The 13767-nt window shown below is 47.8% G+C and overlaps 1 protein-coding gene across 2 annotated transcripts in view; it reads left to right on the top strand.

The window, feature by feature from the left end:
* Positions 1-13767, top strand: part of LOC123443597 (callose synthase 7-like) — a 55507-nt gene that overhangs the window by 22921 nt on the left and 18819 nt on the right. For both annotated transcript variants that reach the window (XM_045120046.1, XM_045120047.1), the window contains 11 exons: positions 5558-5639; positions 5723-5772; positions 5863-5949; positions 6044-6151; positions 6258-6349; positions 6462-6543; positions 6631-6791; positions 6884-7010; positions 7105-7208; positions 7285-7369; positions 7471-7622. In XM_045120046.1, coding sequence (XP_044975981.1) covers positions 5558-5639; positions 5723-5772; positions 5863-5949; positions 6044-6151; positions 6258-6349; positions 6462-6543; positions 6631-6791; positions 6884-7010; positions 7105-7208; positions 7285-7369; positions 7471-7622 — 1130 coding nt within the window. The remainder of the gene's footprint in view (positions 1-5557; positions 5640-5722; positions 5773-5862; positions 5950-6043; positions 6152-6257; positions 6350-6461; positions 6544-6630; positions 6792-6883; positions 7011-7104; positions 7209-7284; positions 7370-7470; positions 7623-13767) is intronic.

Raw genomic sequence — 13767 nt, 5'->3', positions numbered from 1 at the left:
GAAGAAGAAGAGTCCGACCACGAGGAGAAAGGTGGAAAAATAATGCTGGATCATGAGCACTGGCTGAAAAATCAGCAACAGTTACCACAAAGGCAAATCGCTCAAACCAGGCACGGGGGGCTTGCTTAAGGCCATAGAGAGAGCGACGAAGACGACATACAATGCCATCAGGAACATAATACCCAGGTGGTGGCTGCATGTATACCTCCTCACGCAGTTTACCGTAAGAAAGACATTCTTAACATCAAGCTAAGATACAGACCAGTGACGTGCAGAGGCCACAACAAGAAGTGTACGAATAGTGGTCATATGGGCCACAGGAGCAAAAGTCTCGTCGTAATCACGACCATGCTCCTGCTGAAAGCCACGAGCCACAAGACGAGCTTTATAACGCTGAAGAGAACCATCGGAGCGAGTCTTAACCTTGTAGACCCACTTACAAGTGATGGGACGAACACCGGGGGGAAGGGAAACAAGATCCCATGTACCAATGCGTTCAAGAGCAGCAATCTCCTCTGCCATTGCAAACTGCCATTCAGGATGAACAACAACCTGACGATAGGAAGTCGGCTCAAGAACAGCAGCACCAGCGGTGGGAAATCCAAGGCAATCAACAGGCGGACGAGGACGAGAACGCAAGTCATAGGGAGGCTGAGACGAGGATGACGACACATCCGCAGAGGCATCCACATGACGTGAACGACGAGTGTAACACTGAGGAAAAGATCGAACAATGCAAGGAGGGATCGCCAAGGTAGAATCGGGGGGTGAAGACGAAGAAGTCACCGGAGATGAAGGTGCAGAATCCGGTGACATGCTAGGGGAGAAAACCGTGGGAGGTGGTGGTGGCAAATCGGCAAGAGGTGGAGAAGCAGAGGTAGCAGAATGAATAGACAGAGGCTCGATGAGGGTGAGAGGTGTGTCAGGAAAAGTGAGGAAAGAGATATCCTCCACTGAAAAGGTCGAGGAAGATGGACGCGGGTAGAAGGACGAGACTCATCAAAAGTCACATCCCGAAAGATACCCATCCGACGACCCATAGGATCCCAACAATGATAGCCCTTATGCTCATCACTATAGCCTAAGAAGACACACTCAACAGACTGAGCGGTCAGTTTGGTGCGTTCTCGAGGGGCAAGAAGAACATAGCAAACTCAACAAACAAGCGAAGCATCGAATAATCGGGACAACAATCAAAAAGACGCTCGAAAGGAACACCACCCTATAGAGCAGCAAAAGGTTGTAGATTGATGAGATAGGTGGAGGTGGAGACGGCCTTAGCCCAAAAATGAGGCGGGAGAGAGGCAGCAATCATCAACGCACGAGCCGTCTCAAGAAGGTGACGATGTTTGCGCTCAGCCACGCCATTCTGAGCGTGAGCACCAGGACAAGAGAATTGAGAAAGACATATGAAAGTAAGCTCGAGAGTCCAGAACCCATGGGGATGTACCTGATTGTGTAGAAGGTGGTTGCTCAGTGCGGGAAGCATCAGTCACAGAACCAACAGTACCCGTCGAGGAAGAACTTGATGTAACGAGCAGATGCTTAAGTCTCAGAATATCCTGCTCAGTCAAAGCAGTGGCTGAAGATGTCGAGTAGTAGACGAAGTCCTTGAAGATGATGATCGCGCCTTACGCAGGTGTTTCTTCTTCTGGAAGCACTGAGACTCGACATGACCATCCAGCTTGCAGTAGCCGCAATGTGGACGGGGGCGGCCCAAGCCGCCAGGAGGAATGGGCAAGAGTGGCGGAGCACTCGAGCGAGGAGTCGGTGTAGCATGTGGCGTAGTGGGAGCTCGAGCAGCGAGCACAGAGGGAACCTCTAGTAAACCAGCGCCACATAAGCGAGTCTCCTCAACACGAGTCTCAGAAAGCGCCTCCATGAGAGAGATACGGCCATGAGCAAACAATTGAGCACGCTGGGGCTCAAACTCCTTACGAAGCCAAGACAAGAACTCGTAGACACGATGGAACTCCAAATTGGCCTGCACAGCCTGGCAACACGGGCAAGTACGACAACCGGCACTACGGAGAGAATCAAGCTGGCGCCATATAGCAGAACTCTGTGCATAGAAATCATCAACAGTGGAGTCACCTTGCTGAAGAGCATGCTCCTGACGGACCACAGAGAGGTATAAGGCATCACCAGAGGGCTCATAGCGCTGACGAAGACAGGTCCACATCTCAAATACAGTAGGAAGGCCCAGAAACTCAGAGGCAAACTGAGGCAGAACACTAGCAGTGAGAACAGCTGCAGCACGAGCGTCATCATCAAGCCACTGGGTGTAAACAGACAGAGCACCATGATATGCCTGAAGAGCCTCCTCATAAGTCAAAACCTGCTCATCATAAGTACGGACCGCGGCCTCATCAGCAAGCTTAGCTGCATCCTTCGCAGCCTGATTAGCATCTGCAGGAAGAACCAGCGGCGTCGGCGGAGTGGGGGCCATAGGAGGAACCGGACGTGGCGGACAACAGACCTCGCCAGAAAGAACGCCCCATAGTCGGATGCCACGCATGTGAATGCGCATGAAGCCAATGAACTCGGTGTAGTTAGTGCCATCAAAATTCACCGGACAACGAGGAACAACAACGTAGCCTGATGTAGCAGACATTTTCTTTAGTCAACAGCCCTCAGCAGCAACAGCCAACAGAGAGTCACGGGATCTAGCGATAGGAGACCACGAGATCTGGCGGAAGCAGGGGTTGACTAGGCGACGGGAGCGGACGAGATCTGGCCTGAGAGAGAGGAAACGGAAGAGAGGGCTTCGGCGCGGACAGATCCTGCGAGAGGAAACACCACCAGAGAACGACGGGGGCGGACAGATCGTGCGAGCGGGACGAGATCCGGCCTGAGAGAGACGAACCAGCGGTGAGCACCCGCAGAACCAATCCAGCACCAGAGATCGACGGGGGCAGACGAGAGGAACCAATCCAGCACCAGAGATCGACGGGGGCAGACGAGAGGAACCAATCCAGCACCAGAGATCGACGGGGGCAGACGAGATCTTGCGAGGCGGACAGGCGGCGGTGTGGCGACGGGATGCTCTCCTTATGACGAGAGCCCGAGATTGAACGCACCTGGCCTCGAGTTCCAGCGGGACTCGAGCACGGGGTCGAACAGGACTTGGGAAGAAGAGACAGCTGCGACTATGGATCGGGAAGAGCACGAGTTGCGCGTGTAAAAAAAGAACCTAGGCTCTAATACCATGTTAGGAATATGCAACTTGTATTCCCATGAGGTCATAGGCCGATATATATACATGCACAAGTGTGGACTATATGCAGAAAACCCCTTATACAATGGGATACATACGAAGGGGTACATGGCTATATTATATATACTCTAACAGTACCAAACAGGAGGCTCGCTAATGAAGTTCCAGAGGAGCGGCGGGTGTGATGTTACTTCACGTCTAGGGTGCTCTGGGGTTGCAGCCTTTCGGTCGATATAACTTGTTAAAATTATATCTATCGATGAACTGAAACACAATGATTTTCCCTATTTGCTAAAAAAACCCGGTTGCAAAGTAAACATGTTATAGTAGCCGAGATATATTGAATGTGTCTGTTGTAGATTCATGACGACATTGAGAAAAACAACTAACCAAATTATATATTTTTACACACCATATGAAAATAAGATATAAGATGAGGTACCAACAGGAGGCTCGCTAATGGAGTTCCGGGGGAGCGATGGGTGTGATGTTACTTAACGTCTAGGGTGCTCACTCTCGCCTCAAGCACAGTAGGAACCCTTTTTTCCTAGCCAAATCACTTTCCTCTGTTTCTCTGAAGAGATACACACACACCTACATGGGCCGAATGGGCTCTTCCACTTTTCTGCAAAAAACAGGATATACACCTAAGGTCCTAAGCTATGCTCTTAACATGCACGCACACTTAAGCTTTTCAAACTCACATCTATTAAAAGAACACCAAAAGTTACAACAATGATAGTTCTTTTATCACTATTGGAGTGCTTTGCCACTCAATATTTTCATCTAGTGGGCACCTTCAGCCTGTGGGTTCCTTCAACACAAGATTGCAAGCAAGTAATCCTACCATGAGTTCCTACCTCAGCTGCTTGACGCTACTTCTTTCCTTGTTGGCCCCATGTGAACATTTTCTCCCCCTTTCAATACCCACCCTCCCATCCCTGCTGTGGTGTTGTTCTTGCTGTCATCAGTGTGTCTAGCTTAAGTTTTGTTGCACTGGGTATCTTGGCGTTCAGGTTGATTTGGTATGAGTCAACGATGCCGCTAGCTATGCCACATCCTTGCGTAGGAACACATTGTTTAGAGAATAGTCCATGCAGCGCACTCGACCCTTAGAGGCAAAGCTAGGATGAAAATTGAAGGTTGCAGTTTGTATATTTAGTATAGATTTTTGGAACCAACTACACAGCGGCGCCGCATATTTGTCTTCCGATGCAGCGGCTCTCTCTCATCTATTTCTTGCATGCATGGAGCAATACACAAGTATGACATAACCAAATATTCTTTTGATCTGCATTTTCAAAAAGATTTATCTCCCAAACTGTTATCTCAATTGATGATCCGTTTTCACAATTGGCTTTCTCGCGATGAGATCTTCAAAACTAGATCCCATGTTAACATGTTTTGCTAACTTTTTTTTTTCGTCGATACTTGCCAGATTATTGTTACTTACTTGTCACATTATTATTCACTTAGTTGTCGAATTAAATCATCTTGGTTGTCAGCTTGATGAACAACAATATAAACCACTAAAAAACTTGAAGCATGGTACTTTTGCATTTTCTATCTTTTTTGTACCAATTTAATGTCCACTTTGTAGCTTCACATAGCACTGCAATGCTTTGAAAATATATAAAATGTTTCTGTAACTATGTATAACTTTTATGACAACTGCACATGTGTAATATGACAACTATGATGGTGTAATTGTGGCAACCGGTAACACACAAAAAAAATTCATCAAAACATGTCAATATAGGATCTTGTTTTGAAGGCCTCACCGAGATGAACATAGCGGTGGAAACGGATCTCTAATCGAATTATTAGTTTGTGAGATAAATCATTTTTTAAATTCAAAAACAATATTGTGATGATACGAATACGAGGTAGAAGATTCCGGCAAGCATGCATGTCCACTCTATATTTTGTAGAAACAAAATTGCATTGAACATTGGATAGTAACTACATGAAGAAAAAAGTGCATGCATGCATGCATGCAGCCCTGGGCACAAGCCGCCGCACGGGAATGACCTAGTGCTGCGTCGCTCATTAGAATTTCCCTAGATTTTTTTATCTGAGCAAGGTACTTTATACCTCTTAATTAGGAACAGGCATCAGTCAACTTAAAAAAAGAAAGAAAAAAAAACTAATCCATCCCCAACTAATCTTCACAAATTCAATTATCTATTGCTAACCCCTGCTACCCCAAATAATGAATCCAAACAGTATTTTTGATTAACCTGCCACATACAATCCTTTGTTTTTTTGTGCCACATGTAATAAATATTTTTTTGAGCTTCAAATATTAGAAGTGTACCGACATTTGTGTTATGTTGGCAGATTTCTCCTCTAGTTGGACCTACCAGGACAATTATGTTTTTGGGACGGGGGAAATACATCTGGCACGAGTTCTTTCCATACTGTAAGATTTATGTTGTAGTAGTGCATTATCACGGTAATTCTTTATATAAGGTTTCAAACACTGATTGGATGCTAATTTTTTAGTGCAGCATAATTTAGGTGTTGTTTTTACTATATGGGCACCAATTGTCATGGTATGTGTCAATTCGTGCGTTTTGTATGTGTGTGTGTGTGTGTTGGGGGGGGGGGGTTAATACGAAGCTGCTCATTTTTCCCCCCTATAGGTATACTTCATGGATACACAAATATGGTATGCTATTTTTTCAACAATATGTGGTGGAGTAAATGGTGCCTTCAGCCGCTTGGGTGAGGTTAGTACCATGTCTATTGTTACCTTTTTACCCTTGGAGTGTTGAGGCTGTAGCTACTGCTGGTAAAGCTTGCAGAATATTTACCTTCCTGCAGATACGAACTCTTGGGATGTTAAGATCAAGATTCGAGGCAATCCCAACAGCGTTTGGTAAACATCTTGTGCCTAGACATGGTAGTCAACCAAAGAGACGTGAGCGTGAGGTCCAATATTACTAAATTTTGTTACCAATCATTTTTCTGTCACTTTTTGTCTGGCATGATAGCTGATTTATTGTCTCTTCTAATACTTTGTGTAAACTCTTTTCAGAAGGAGGACAAAAATTTGCATATTGATAAGTTCTCCGACATATGGAATGCATTTATTATCTCTTTGCGAGATGAAGACTTGATAAACAATAGGTTTGCTGTTGGTGCCGGCGTCTTTTTCTTTTTGTTAACATGCTTTGGCTATTGGTGTTGGTCTTTTCCTTTTGTTAACATGCTTCTAAATTTGTTTTCCATTTGTTTCTAGGGAGAGAGATTTACTGATTGTTCCATCATCTGCGGGTGACACTAGCGTTTTTCAGTGGCCTCCTTTCCTTCTCGCTAGCAAGGTACATTTCTTTTAATCATGCACTAGGTTAAGCACTCGATTTTCTCCCTGAGCTAATACTGTAGTGCTCATGGCTACAATGTTCTAGATTCCAATGGCACTTGATATGGCAAAGAGCGTCAAGAAAAGGGATGAAGAACTACGGAAGAGGATAAACCAGGATCCATACACCTTTTATGCCGTAATAGAATGCTACGAGACTTTGTTAAATATTCTGTATAGCCTTATGGCAGAAACAAGTGATAAGAAGTAAGGCATATTTTGTTTGTTCTCACAAAACTAATTTACCATATGGTTATGGTTCTAACTACAGTTACTATCGATTTGCTTCATGGGTACAGAGTTGTTAATCGAATACGTGAAAGTCTTGAAGATAGCATAGAACGTCAGTCACTCGTGAGAGAATTCCGATTGGATGAACTTCCCCAGCTAAGTGCTAAGTTCGATAAGCTGCTAACTCTACTATTGGTACCGATAGCTACTGTTCTTGGATTTCTTAGCAAGATATTTTTATATGATATTTCCATTACAACACTCCAAAAACTGTTTACTTGTTTTACAGAAAACTGAAGAGGAGCATGACACAACAATAAAAACACAGATTGCCAATCTATTACAAGATACAATGGAAATCATTACACAGGATATCATGAAGAATGGACAAGGGTAAGATCTATGCTGATCGCTGAGATGTGCGCCTTCAGGAATACTTTTTGACAACCAACTCTCTTTCAAATCCCAGTATTTTGAAGGATGAAAATAGAGACAATCAACTGTTTGCAAATCTGAATCTGAACTCAATAAAGGATGAAGCTTGGAGGGAGAAGGTCATTTATCTTTTTAGCAACTTATTTCACTGGTAGTATTCATTTCTTTAAGTTCACAAGCACTAGTGTCTTCATTAACCATTGGAATTCTGTGTTACCAGTGTGTTAGGCTTCAGTTGTTGCTGACAACGAAAGAATCTGCAATTTATGTACCAACAAACTTGGAAGCTCGGCGCAGGATCACTTTCTTTGCAAACTCACTATTTATGAAAATGCCAAGGGCTCCACAGGTCCGAAGCATGATGTCCTTTAGGTAAGAAACCCACCTTATTCTTCCACCAACCCATTTTTGGTTCTTGGTTTTATTGATGCAACTTAGAGCATTTCCAGCTGCACCCCCAACAGCCCCCCAGGACCTTGTTTTTCGCCGGTTTGGACCGAAATTAGCGCCGGCGGACCCAGGCCGAACCAGCGCGTCGGGGGGCGCCTGTTGGCGTCGGTGGAAATAAATTTGGCGCGAAAACAAACCGCGCCAAATTCCTCCCGTGTGGACCGGCCGAGTCAGCGAGACTGGGCGCCGCCGAGAACCTTAGTCCTCCTCATCGCCTTGGCTCTCGCGCCTGTTCAATGTGCCGGATTCCAAGGTCTGGCGGAGCAGTGATGGCAAGCCGCCGCGCATCCCGCCCTTTCCCGCCATGCGTGCACACCACTCCCACCCCTTCCCCGCTCTAAAAGCCACGTGTCGCCGCACACTTGCCCCTCCATCCTCTTCTCCCATCTCTCTCGCCTCCACCATCTGAAAACTTCCCCGCGTCCATGGCGGAGCGGTTCCCGGCGGCCGAACGGCTACCAACGGCTTCGGCCGCCGGTCGTTGCACGAGTGGGAGGCACACACCCTCCATGAGGCCAACTACCCGGTGCCGCCAGACATGCGCGTGCCGGGCACCTGGAGACCGAGTGTCAAAGGCATCCCCGTGCCCCCTCCACCATCCGCTGCGGAACGCCGCGGCGAGATCACGTGCATCCGGGCGTCATTGCCAGAGCATGCGCGGCAGGAAGAAAGGTACGCCGCAGACAACTTCCCTCTCTGGACGGCGTACTTCCAGCGTCGCCACGCCGACCAGCTTGCCTCCACCAACGGCTTTATGGCTCCAAGGGGGCGCCACAACTCCGACGTCCGCTGTCGGTGGTGGGCCGTCCCCGGGCGCACACTCCACGCTGTCCTCGAGAGCCGTCGTTGGAGTACCCGGCGCCGTCGCTCTCGCGCTGGAGCGGGAGCTCGTGGCTGCCGAGGCGAATGGCGGGGCCCTTCTCCTCTTCCTCCTCCCGCTCCTCTGGCACGACGCCGCCGTTTGCCACCGTGAAGGCCGAGCCCAGGAGACGTCGGAGCGCCGTCGCAGTCGTGGCGGCAACCTCGTTATAGACGAGGGCCGTCGCCAACCTTCACCTCCCCGTGGCCACCTTCGGCTGGTTAGGACAAAGGAGCAGGTGACGCCGCTGGCTGTCAAGCAGGAGCGCGTCGAGATGGTCGCCGACCTTGATACCGGCCTGAAGTGGTCGTGCGACGATTACGTCCGGGAGGAGATGGAGCGCCAGCGCCGCACTCTTGAGGAGATCGCCACGCGGCGCCACGGTCACGAAGAGGGTGGCGTCATCGTCCTCTCCGATACTGACAAGGAGACGCTGGCGCAGACTGCCCCCCTCCGCAACAGCGATCCAGGGCAGGGCTGCAGCAAGGACGACGACACGCAGGACGGCGACGATGAAGACGGCGGCGACTACATCGCCTTTTACCAGCTCCTCGGCTTGAACTAGGCTAGCGGCGGCGGCGTAGTTTTTTTTTTATGTTTTTATGTACTTCTTTAATTTTGTACAAATTTAAATGAAATCACCTAAATTTCGTCCAAAATTGAGTCAATTTCTTTGAATTCGGTCCAAATTAAATTTGAAAAACGACGTCTGTGGGGCGACCTTCGGGGGGGGGGGGGGGGACCCGAGCCCCCCAGGCCGATTTTAGTGCCGGTTCGCCCCCAAGAGGCGCTATTTCAGGCCCTTTGGGGGGGGAGGCGGCTGGAGAAGCTCCTATCTGTACTGCATAGCCCAAGGGGCATTACTCCTCACCCCTCCCCTCTATTTTAACATCACCGCACCATATTTTTATATCCTGTAAATTTTGTCTTATGTCGAAAGTCAAACGAGAACGTAAGAAAATATGAATTGCCTGTAAGAAATGTTTTACGCTAAACATACTCCTTCTGTCCAGAATTAGTTGTCATTCAAATGGATGTATCTAGCACTTCCGTTTGAACAACAACTAATTTCGGACGGAGAAAGTTGTATATAATATACATACAATGTAATTTTTTGTGGTCTTATGACTTATATTTTGATTTTTCTTGTGCCAAATTTTGCGTAGTGTTAATATGAACGTAACTATTTGTATAGCAAACACATTTTTTCAATAAAATTGTAATAAAATTACCTTGGGTGCAAAATAGTTTATTCCGCACCCTGGTGATGAATAACATTACTACAGACACACACACACACATATAGCAAACACGTGCACCCGAATCAATCCACCAAGATGACGATTGAAATATTGAAAGGACAATATGTAAATTACCATACCCATCAGTATTGCTAGCAGTCACCAGGTTGACTTTCTTGAAGCTCGTTTTCCCTGTGTGGTCTGCACATTCTGGGCATTCCTTAGAAATGTGCCTGGGCTTCCCATAGGCGCAACACTCTATCTCAGCCTTGTTCAACTTCTTCTTGAAGGTAGTAATCTTAACAGGCTTGTCGAAAATAGGCTTGTTCTTCTCTTTGTTCTTGTTCCGTGGGTATCTCTACACCATATTGGCGGTAGGTTAAATCTCACCTTCTTTCTCAGTAGTATCTTTAGCCCGAGCTTTCTCCTCAACATCATGAGATGCTATCAGATTTTCAACTGATATCTCCTGCCTCTTATGTTTTAAAGTAGTGGTGAAATTCCTCAATGGAGATAACTTTGCAACCATGCACCCATTCACAAATTTATCGGGTAAGTCACGCTTAAGGAGTTCCATTTCCTTCATAATGCGCTGTATCTGATGAGTTTGTTCAACTACAGAGTGGTTATTTACCATCCTATAGTCTTGGAAACTCTCCATGATGTACAGTTCACTGCCTACATCTGTTGCACCGAGTTTAGCATTCAGTGCGTCCCACAATGTCTTCCCATCTTGTATGTTCATATACTCATCACACACACGGTCACCAAGAACACTCAAAATGCAACCCAGAAAGATAGTATTGGCTTCTTTGGAACCTTCTCCGATCTTCAAAAGCTCCCTCTTAGATGCCAGTACTAACATGGAAAACTTTTAAAGCAGTAAGCCAAAGCATGAACTTCAACTGCCACCTCTTAAAGTGCAGACCGGTGAACTTACCCGGCCTCAGTGCATCTACGAATCCATCCATAGTTAACTCAGGAAATTGCCTACAATTAGGTTTTGGATTGTTGGAATATTAATAAAATTCATGATTAATTCCAGTAGAAATTGATGACTAGAGCAGTAATTAGCATGCATCAACCTAGCATAGTAGATGAACAGGAAAACATGCACAATAATATCGCACTTGTAACAACAACTACAAACAGAGGCATGGACAAATCACGACAGATGTATTGTTCGTTAGTAGCCATAGCTACTGCTGGAGCAACGTTGTTGATGACGACGTTGGTGACACCCTAATGCAACCGACGTTGAAATCACTGATGAGTAGCGTGCCTGACTTGGATGGAAGACAATCCATGGTGACGAACTTGAGCAGTCGCGCAGAGTGCTTCTCAAAAACCTAATTCGTCCTCTCCCGGTGTAGGATCACAATGATGAACGGTTTCGGACACCTGCTCTTTCACGGGCGATGCACAGTGGCGTTCAGGGTGGAGTAAACTACGGCGGCGGCACAAGTTGCGAGATGAGGCAAAACCCTAGGTGTTTTCGGTATGTCTTTGGCTGCGGCCGGTAAGCAGTATATAGGAATACCAGAGGCGGGTGTTAGGAAAACAACTTGTCTATATTGAAGGCCAAGGGGCATATATATATTACATATGACTTGAGGTGCAAGGAAAGTAAACATAGACTAATAAGGACCCCTAGACTAATACTAATAGACTAATAAGGACTCCTAGACTAATACTAATACTTCCTAACACCCCCCCCCCCCTCAAATGCAAAGCGTATGCAATAGCATTGCATTTGAAGAGGTGTAATACTAAAAAAAATGATAATCCAAATCCGCGTCTTGAGAGTGTCGTCGTAGCATGAAGAGTCTTCAAAACTTGTCGAGTTGCCGAAGGAGTGAACGAAGAGATGGCACATCAGAGGTAGACACCGCATCACTTGAAGATACAAGATAAGTATCAAGAGAAGATGGGTTGTCAAAAGAAGATAGCACATCAAGAGAATAAAGCATTGTGCAGAAAATCATAGTCCACGACAACCGTCGGCGAAAGAAGCTCGGCGGATAAGGCACGATGGACGTAGATCGACAATGCAAAAGAAGTCCAGAAAATCCTATAGAAAACAACAAGGGCAAATAGGCCACAAAAGTTGCATAGAAAGGATCAGGACCAAAGAAAAGGCTGATAGACTAAGGTGGACTCGCATGGCATGAGAAAACACAAAATATCAACGGATTTGGTGGACGCAGCGGAAAACAAAGAAAACTAGAAAACACACACTAGATTAGGGATGATGGCAGCGGAAGAGAAAAAATAAGATCATGGCGGCGAAGGCCAATTCCAACCAGAGTGTGCGTGAGACGGTCCTGACTGTGTAGAAGGTGGTTGCTCAGTGCGGGAAGCCTGAGTCACAATACCAGGAGTACTTGTCCAGGAAGAACCTGAAGAAGCGAGCAGACGCTTAAGTCGCAGAATATCCTGCTCAGTCAAAGCGATGGCTGAAGCTGTCGAGGTAGATGACGAAGTCTCTGTAGATGATGATTGCGCCTGGCGCAAGTGTTTCTTCTTCGTGTAGCAGTGGGACTCGATATGACCATCATTGTTGCAGTAGCCACAATGTGGACGGGGGCGACCTGAGCCTCCAGAAGGAGTGGGCAAGAGCGGCGGAGCACTCGAGTGAGAAGGGGTCGGTGCAGCAGGGGGCGTAGAAGTAGCCCGAGCAGCGAGCACCGAGGGAACCTCCAGCAAACCAGCACCACGTAAGCAAGTCTCCTCAGCACGAATCTTAGAAAGCGCCTCCATGAGAGAAATACGGCCACGAGCAAACAACTGAGCACGCCGGGGCTCAAACTCCTTACGGAGCCGAGACAGGAACTCGTAGACGCGATGAAACTCCAAGTTGGTTTGGACAGCTTGGCAACAGGGGCAAGTACGACAACCAGCAGTGCGGAGAGAATCGAGCTAGCGCCAGATAGCAGAACTCTGTGCATAGAAGTCATCAACAGTAGAGTCACCCTGCTGAAGAGCATGCTCTTGACGAACCACGGAGAGGTATAAGGCATCACCAGAGGGCGCATAGCGCTGACGAAGGCGAGTCCACATCTCAAAGGCAGTAGGAAGGCCCAAAAATTCAGAGGCAAACTGAGGCAGAACACTAGCAGTGAGAACAGCTGCAGCACGAGCATCATCATCAAGCCAGGACAGAGCACCGTGATACACCTGAAGAGCCTCCTCATAAGCCAAGACCTTCGCATCATAAGCACGGATAGCAGCCTCATCAGCAACCTTAGCTGCATCCTTCGTAGTCTGAGGAGCATCCGCAGGAAGAGCCGGAGGGATCGGCGGAGTAGGAGCCACAGGAGGAACCGGACGTGACGGACAGCAGACCTTGCCAGAAAGAACACCCCAGAGACGGATGCCACGCATGTGAATGCGCATAAAGCCAATGAACTCGGTGTAGTTACTACCATCGAAGATCACCGAACAACGAGGGACAGCAACATAGCCGGATGCAGCAGACATTTTTTTTTTACCAGAGAATCAGCAGTAGCAAGCCGAGCCGGATCCAATCGAGAGCAGCGCTGGCTAGCGCTGCAACTGGATCGGGGAATTGGAGCGGCGGCTGGTGACTAGAGAGCAGCGCTGGCTGTAGCAGGAGGGAGACGTCCTGGATCGGGCTGGCTGTAGCAGGAGGGAGACGTCCTGGACCGGGCTGGCTGTAGCAGGAGGGAGACGTACTGGATTGGGCAAAGGATCCCGTATCTGTAGCCGCCTCGATTGGTAGATGCGAGCCGCCTCGACCAGGAGTTGCTGGTACGATCCAGCACGATGCCGCCCGAGGCCCTGTACAGCACGATGTCGCCGGCAGCAGGCGGTGCCTGCGCGTCCTTCTTTTCTGCGGAAGCTTGGACGGTCTGGAGCTGTTGGGTGGGTCGCGGGAGTCGCGGGAGATGGGCCAGCGGCGGAGCAGAGACGAGATCCCGCGACGGGAACGGCGGCTGGAGCAAAA

This window comes from Hordeum vulgare, chromosome 3H, assembly GCF_904849725.1.
Source record: "Hordeum vulgare subsp. vulgare chromosome 3H, MorexV3_pseudomolecules_assembly, whole genome shotgun sequence".
NCBI lineage: Eukaryota > Viridiplantae > Streptophyta > Magnoliopsida > Poales > Poaceae > Hordeum > Hordeum vulgare.
Note: the sequence above shows the minus strand (reverse complement) of the source record. Positions and strands in the feature narration are given on the sequence as shown.